The following is an 8,620-nucleotide window of genomic DNA, read 5'->3' as shown; positions in this document are numbered from 1 at the left end:
ATTTGTCATCTGGACCCTTGAACCCATCAAAAAGCAACATTTTGCACTCTTTGACCGTTGACCTTGCCTATGTGGCAAGGTCATGGTGACTAGGGCAAAGAGAGTGTAGCCACTCTCCTGGGGTTGTGAGTGGGGGTCAATTTTTGATCAATTCTACATTAAAATAATTAAAAACTAAAAAAAAATATTAAAATTTAAAAAAAAAAAACTAAAAAGATCCTTTTTTTCCCTCCATCTTTTTAAATTTAAAAATATTTTTAAAAAATTCAAAAATATTTTCAAAAATATAAAAATAATTTTAAAATATTTTAAAATTTTAAAAATAATTTTAAAATATTTTTAAAAATTTTAAAAAAAATTAAAAAGGGTCTTTTTTTCCTCCATCTTGTTTAATTTAAAAATATTTTTAAAAATTTAAAAATAATTTAAAAATGTTTTTAAAAATTCAAAATATTTTTAAAAAATTTTTAAAAATAAAAATTTTCCCTCCCCAGCCCAGCTCGTCCCCACCCCTACACCCCACCCAACCCCGTCCTACCCTAACCCCAACCCCAACACCCCCCCAGCCCTTCCCCCCCCCCACCCTAGCTCATCCCCACCCCCCCTCCCTACCCAACCCCATCCCACCCCACCCTAGCCCCATCCCTACACCCTTCCCACCCCACCCCCAGCCCGATACCCCTCCCAGCCCCGTCCCTACCCCAACCTCTCCCAGCCCCCACACCCAACCCCAATTCTCTTCCAGCCCCCTCCTCCCACACATGTTCACTTTTTATTTTTTATTTTAATTTTCCCTCCTAATTCAATTCTTTTCATTTTTTAATTAAAATTTAAATTTGATATCATTTTATTTTTTGGGGATTAAAATTTAAATTTAAATTGAAAGTGAGTGATAATAAATATTGAAAAGAATTAGTGAATTTCGCTTGAAAAAAATTAAACTTTTTGTGAATTCGTTAAAAATATTCAAATTTAAAAATAAAAAATTTATCATGTTTGTATATATGAATTTATAGTTAAAAATTTAAATTAATTGGAGAAGAATTTTAATTATTTGAAATGGATTTGATGTTTAATTTGTGAGCAAAAATAAAAACATGATTATTCAAATTTTTCTACAATTTATAAATTTTTCTTATTTAATTAAATTAATTTTAATATTTAATTTGTTATGTAGCATTTTAAAAATGACTTGGAATTTAATGCAATATTTTTTTTATTTTCTATTTTTTTTTAAAAAATGACGTGGTAGATGACGTGGCAGACGTGGCAGGCGTGGCAGCTGACGTGGGGGAGAATGTGTTACCAAAAAAGGGTTTAAAATATTATTTTTTAGTAGGTTCAGGGGTCCAGATGACAAACATGTAAGTAAAAGTATCCAACTAACAAAACCGACATAGTTCAGGGGTCCAGAAGGTCCTTTTGCCGAAAATAAAAGTAATACCATAATTACTTTTACTTTTCCTAAAAGAAAAATATAAAACTCTTCCAAATTTGGCTAATCTCTTTCTTGGAGGAAAGGTTTTGAACCTCTATAAATAGAAGACCCCTCTTCTCATACCTTAATACAATAACATCCACAATATAGTCGTTTATGAATCTTGTTTAGGGGAAGATTTTCTCCTAATAGTTTTTTTATGCTTTTTGATATTAGTCTTCAATATGTAGGTTGCTTGACTCAATCATATCAATATCATTATGTTTTAGTATACTTTTATTTGTCATCTGAATTATCATCGTCTTGGTTTGCAAACTATAAGCTTCCCATGACGCCCTCTCGATTTCGAACCCAACAAGTGGTATCAGAGAGAAGTGATTTGTCACCAAAAATATGATCAGAAGCACCTGAGTCCACAACCCATGATCCAAAGGTAGGAGAGTGCAGTTGAGGCTACTGGCAGAGATATATGCTTACTTGTTCGATACTGAAGATACTCATTATATTCCTTGTCGGATAAATACACCCACTGATCACCTGTGGTGTTAGATTGGGGCAATATGAGCATTTTTAGGTGGTTGACCATGCAAAGAATAGCAAATTCCACGACTATGTCCAAGCCTATTACAATAACTACACTTAGGTCGAGAATAACATATGCCATGAGTATGTCCAAGCCTTTTACAATAACTACACCTAGGTCGAGATCTTCCAAATCGACCTTCCCCTCGTTGATTCTTTATAAACTCTAACTTCTGAGTTTCTGATCTCCTCATTAAGATTCAGGTTTATAACATCGGAGTTTCTAATCTCCTCATTAAGATTCAGGTTTAATCAGGAAAAAGAAATATTGCCGGAGTTTGGCCAGAAAAATAAAGATTGCCGGATATAAGATCTGATATTCGAAAGTTACTCGGAATCAACAATTAATCATATGAGAAACCTCGTAACGAAGAGGCGAGGCTACTGGAAAAAAAATTGCCGAAAAATTTGCCGAAAGACACTGCACACGCCAACGCGTGGACTGACGTGCTCGCCGGAGAATATCTTCCGACGACACTGAGGGCGCATGTGACGCCTATTCTTGGCGAGTCTGACTGGGGTTTGCTCGCCGGAAAGTTCCGAACATGATGGTGGTGATGGTTTGTTTTGCAATACACCCGACGAAAAATATGCTTTAGACATTTCTCAATGCAAATATGCTTTAGACATTCTTGAGGAAACAGAAATAATGGAATGTCGACCCACGGACACTCCTATGGATCCAAATGCTAAACTTCTGTCAGAACAGAGTGAGCCACCCAGTGATCTTGGAAGGTATAGGCGGTTGGTTAGAAAGTTGAATTATCTCACCGTGACTAGACCTGATATCTTTTTTCCTGTGAGTGTTGTAAGTCAGTTTATGACTTCTCCCTGTGATAGTCATTGGGATGCAGTTGTTCGTATTTTGCAATATATAAAGTCATCTCCAAGTAAAGGACTACTCTTCGAGGATCGAGGCCATGAGCATATCATTGGATATACAGATGCTGATTGGGCAGGATCACCCTCTGATAGACGTTCTACATCTGAATATTGTGTTTTAGTATGAGGTAATTTGGTGTCCTGGAAAAGTAAGAAGCAGAGTGTGGTTGCTCGATCTAGTGCCAAAGCAAAATATCGACCAATGGCTACAGCAACTTGCGAGCTGGTTTGGATCAAGCAATTGCAGTGAGAACTAAAATTTGGAGAGACTGGTAAGATGGAACTTGTATGTGATAATCAAGCAGCCCTTCATACTGCATCTAATCCATAAGAGAACCAAGCATATAGAGATTGATTGTCACTTTGTCAGAGAAAAGATACTCTTGGGAGATATTGTTACAAAGTTTGCAAAGTCAAGTGATCAACTTGCAGATATTTTCACCAAGTTCCTCATCAGTCCTCGCATTAATTACATTTGTAACAAGCTTGGTACATATGACTTGTATGCACCAGCTTGAGAGGAGTGTTAAAATATGAGTAGCAATAGTAATAATATACAAAATCCTACTTGGAAAAGGATTGTAATGTAGTGTCTATAAATAGGGTGTCAATGTAATTATGTAGACACACAATTCAATAATATTTTTCTCCATTATTGGTTGCTAAGGGGTACACTCAAATTTATAGCATCAATTATGGAGATACTTTCTCACCAGTTGTCAAGATGGCTTCTGTTTGTCTTCTTATCTCTATGGCAGCAATGTATCACTGGCCTCTTTTTCAATTGGATATCATAAATGCTTTCCTTCATGGGAAACTTGCTAAAGAGGTATATATGGAGCAACCGCTAGGGTTTGATGCATAGGAGTCTGGACTAATCTATAGACTGTGTAGATCCCTTTATGGTCTCAAATAGTCTCCCAAAGCATGGTTTGGTCGTTTTTGAGTTGTTGCCGAACAATTTGGAATGATCCAAACACCAGCTAATCACTCTGTATTTTATAGGTATTCTTCTTATGGCAAACGTATCATTTTAATTGTTTGCGTTGATGATATTGTTATCACAAGAGGTGATCATGAAGGTATTGCTCAACGCTGATTTGAAATCACAACTTCCTATCGTATGTCCAAACTCAAGCCAACTAAAGTTTTCACTGAACGGTTGAATGATTTCCTCCCACTAGTAACATTTTCCGTCAAAATATGCCCTACCACTCCAAATAGTTCATTTTCTCAAAAGCTGGAGTGACAAGAGTTGTTCTCAATCGGGTCTTTTTACACTGTGGAATTTGATACCGGTATCTATGTAACAAAAAAGCTAGCTAAGTGTAAAACATTTAGAGAACTTCTCAACATGTGAGGTGGTTGACTTAGAGGGTAACAAGATAGATCAACATTAAGGAGCTGTTTTGGTAGGGTGTATTTTATTTTTATAATCCATGTATTAAAGTATAGTATTATTTAATATGTTGTTTGGTAGCAAATTTGGAGCAATATATAACTAATACATACATTAGTTATACACCCTACATGGTATTATAGGGTGTATAACTAATACACCCAATTTGGTGGGATTAGTAATCCATTGATTACAATTCATGGATAAATATGAGTAATGACAAAAATGCCCGCAAATTTCTTTAAATCTTTTTTAAATTATTTGAGTTATTTCTTTTCAATTTATCAAGATGATAATATCCCTTGAAATAATTTAGTCATAAAAAAAACTACTCCATTAACTTAAAAAATACTTATTGGTCCAAACTTAAAAACGAATTGCATGATTGCATACGAGCTTTAATTTTGTAATTAGGATATATCACAAATAAAAATAATTTTTTTGCTTAGCTTTAACACTCTACAAAACACAATTTTATGTTAACAACGATTCTATTGTCTCATTCAAAAGTTACACGTACCTTTTTCCAACTTAAGAACACCACAACATGGGAACAACAAACAAATGATGAACAAATAAAGAAAAGATAACCAAAAAACAGTTCCTGTAAGTGAGTGATTAAATCTTAAAATTACAAAGTAAGTTATTAGTTATATTGTTGATTTTTTTATTTTTAAAAAAGAATAAAATACACAAAGTTATAGTATGTCAAGGGTATTTTTGTAAACAAACAATATTATTTTTAAAATATAACAATACATATTTTTTTCAATACATCAAACCAAACACTGCATAAAAAATATTCCCAGCATTACTAATCCCAATATTACTAATTCCAGCACTACCAATCTCAGCATTACTAATACACCCTATTCAGCATTATCTTATACACTCTACCAAACGACCCCTAAGTAAAAGGGCAGTCTGGTGCAATAAAGTTCCCGCTATGCGCGGATCCAAAGAAGGGCTAGACCACAAGGGTCTATTGTATGCAGCAAAATGGCATGTGCAGGCACAATAGACATTCTCAAAAACAGATGTAAGAATTGAAATTGCTAAAGTGGCAATTTTCGCCACACTTTTTGCTTCTCAATTGAGCTAGCAGAGATGGAACTACATAATGAGACCTTAATGCAATCTCAACCTCTAGTCCAATTGTTGTTTTTCTTTCGGCATTTTTAATTTATTCACTAGGTGCCCATAAATTAGTTCCAAGAAAGCGCACCAAGAGATGTGGGGTTGTACAATGTGATACTAATGTATGTCCGTGGGAGATACATGCTAACTATGAGTAGAAACAATTGCATGGCATTTTGTAGATGTGGTTCGAGTTGTACCTATTAACACATTATGGTTCAATTTATCATGTTGTGAGATGTGAATTCTTCCTAGTAGATAAGTAGCTATTGGCATGTTGGACAGAGTATGCAATGATAAAATTAGACATACATTTACCAAAATATTTCAAGATACATGATGAGTCTGCCAGTGCAAGTGTAATGAACTAGCATGAATATGGAGTTCATGAATAAAACTGTATATCAATTTGAAACAGAAATGACACCCATGTGGAATATGTACCTTTCTCTCCATCTTAGAAGAGCCTCTAGAAGAGGAATAGGCGTGTGTCGAGCAATCATAGCTAATGAATCCAGTACTTGCTCATAAGCTGGATCTGATGGCCGATGGTACTGTCCATCCTATTTAAGCCAAGAAAAATATCAGAATAATGCACAAATCAATTAAAAATAGAATAAATACACCATCTCTTTAACTTCACATAAATTGTTTTGGCATTAGCATACAGTAAAAATTACATCATTAAGAATCATGCCAATGAAAGGCAGAACACATAACTGTAATAGCACCAGTTTATTGGTGCCAACACAAAAGGATTATGCTTCCTCTTTTCTCTTTCTGGTGCTAGAGAATAATTTTCTACTTTTCTTTCTTAGTCCTTCAAGTGATACATTTCAGCAACACTCTTGTATCCACAGAATTCCTTCTTGGGAGGGAGCGTACAAAGGGACTGAGGTCATGCTGACCCACAAGAAGAGTAAGTCGGCCAACCCCAACTCATTCTACTCTTTCCCCACCCAAGTAGTAGAGGCGACCTATCAGGGCCTTCTTACGAATAAGCATTAAGACGCTGGTAAGCATCTCTCCTCGGAAACTCTCACTAATGCTTATCTAGGTGAGACTAAAATATATAAATGATATGATCCAGAAAAAAGATATCATATTGACTTAACTATTGGTCTTACAGCAATTATGAATCAACTGATTGCATGAGACAAATCGCAAAAATATTTCCAGGTCATGTAGTGTAGCAGAAAAATTAATGTAATGCTCAAATACACGAAGGACTGTAACACAACCTCCATTCAATTTTATGTAATAGTACTTGATTGACATGGAGTTTAAGAAGCTACCTCGACTTATGTATTATAATTAGTAGTAAAAGTAAACATAAACATTAAAATTCTCGACTTATGTATTATAATTAGTAGTAAAAGTAAACATAAACATTAAAATTAGTGGTTGAGGACACCAAGGTCAAGAGGAAAACCTAAATTCCAGTGGCGAAATCAAGATTTTCACCGAGGGGATTCAAAAGATAAAAAAGTAAACATGTGAAGAAACCGATTAAATCCAACGTCTACTATATATACATTAAAAAAAATAACCTTGGAATCATATATAGATTGCAATTTTTCAGCAATGGGGATCCAGATGAACTACATCCCCCCAAGCACCGCCAATGAGCCTAACAGTCCAAGTGTTGGAGTAATAGCCTTGACAACCAAGGTAAGAGTCCCAGCAGAAGGATACTAGGTCAATTATAGACATTGAAGCAATCGAGAGAAAGTAAGAAAACTATTGCACACAGGCCCCATTCGCCCTTCACTAATAAAATAGAAGGTATGGCAAAAGCAAGAGTGAGACTACGAACTTCTCATCTGGCTAAATCTGGACAGAGTTATGTGGTACTCATGCTAGTAGAAGATCGGAGCTACGCAGTGCCTCTAGCTGGCTTGGATACCACCAATAACAAAAAAAGGCCTAATACCTAAACATGCCTTGGACTCAACTCGCATCTATGCACTCCAACTTTGGATGTGCACGAGTAGCCACTTAAACAAGAAGACACATATCCTACATGGAAAATCTCACACGATTTGCCATCATGATTTGTCATGTAGGATCCAAGGTTTATGTATTAATGGGTGAAAACTTATTTCGCTACAAAACGTCAATATCATGTTTAGGAAACAGTTTAATGAATTTGAATTCTTAAGGTAGTATTATGACATATCAAAAAAAAAACATTCTAAATAGAAAAGAGTGTGGTAAAGTTGAAACAGAGGGGAGTTTCTTCTTTATATATAACTGGAAACTTTGCATGAAAAATTGTAGAAAGAGTACCTGAGCTTGAGCAGTTTCAATGCGACGCCTAGCAAGGGGAAGGAACCTCTGTAACAGTGCATCAACAATCAACTTCGCAGCATTTGTCTTCATTTTTCCCCAATTTTACAAACTTCAAATTTCAACATATCATCTCAATGACCAGAATTTTGCCAAATTTAGGATTCAAGTTTCGTATTGAGATTGGCCCAAATTGTAGAGAATATGAAGGAAAGCAGTGATTCTGATTAATTCTCCATCGTCTGCCATTGAGAAATTTTTATTTTCTTTCGCAGGTGGATTAAGGAATATGTTTTTGGGAACCCGCTAAAAAAAGGTCTACTGTCTCGACCGGTTCAGCTCTGCTAATTTTCCTGCTGTCCTCCTCCTCCTTCGGCTTGAGCTTTAGACCAGCTCTATTTATTTTTTTCTTTTTCTTTGTTGGATGCGTTCCTTATGATGATTGACTAGGTGTGATAATGGCCGGTGTCTAATTAACTTTGTCGGCACAACCCAACGTGAAAAATATTTTTTTAAATTAACTATTGTGATTTTTATACTTTTACATAATTTTTTAAATAATATATATTATACTTCCAGTCTAATTTTGTATGGTATTAATACAATTAGGGCTGTATAAAATTAAACTATAATCGTTAATCCAACCACAAAATTAATTTGTTGGCCAATTGGTAATGGATTATCGGATTAATGATTAGAGAACGGATAAAATTTTTATAATTAATGGCTTATTGATGCGGAAATGGATTGCTCAATTTTCTTATCGGGTAAACCGTTAACCTATTTAGAATTATTATAATTATATTTTTACCCCTAGATATATAAGTACCTTTTGTCAACCCAACATATAAAACTCCTTTTTAAAAAAAAAAAATTAGGGGTAGAGAAGGGGA

General features: G+C 34.9%; 1 protein-coding gene across 7 annotated transcripts in view; it reads right to left on the bottom strand.

Annotated features, from left to right (window-relative positions):
* The window catches only part of LOC107867919 (protein furry homolog-like), a 45,971-nt gene extending 37,801 nt beyond the window's left edge, over window positions 1–8,170 (bottom strand). For 4 of the 7 annotated variants that reach the window (XM_016714406.2, XM_016714407.2, XM_047411929.1 and 1 more), the window contains exons 1-2: window positions 7,728–8,170; window positions 5,883–6,001 (exon numbers count right to left, since the gene is read on the bottom strand). In XM_016714406.2, the coding sequence (XP_016569892.1) occupies window positions 5,883–6,001; window positions 7,728–7,820 (212 nt within the window). In that variant the 5' untranslated portion in view covers window positions 7,821–8,170. Of the gene's footprint in view, window positions 1–5,882; window positions 6,004–7,727 lie in introns of those variants that run through there. The other 3 variants (XM_016714409.2, XM_016714408.2, XM_047411928.1) reach the window with 3 other exon arrangements.
* Between the last annotated feature and the right edge of the window lie 450 nt (window positions 8,171–8,620).

Source organism: Capsicum annuum, chromosome 4 (genome assembly GCF_002878395.1).
Source record: "Capsicum annuum cultivar UCD-10X-F1 chromosome 4, UCD10Xv1.1, whole genome shotgun sequence".
NCBI lineage: Eukaryota > Viridiplantae > Streptophyta > Magnoliopsida > Solanales > Solanaceae > Capsicum > Capsicum annuum.
Note: the sequence above shows the minus strand (reverse complement) of the source record. Positions and strands in the feature narration are given on the sequence as shown.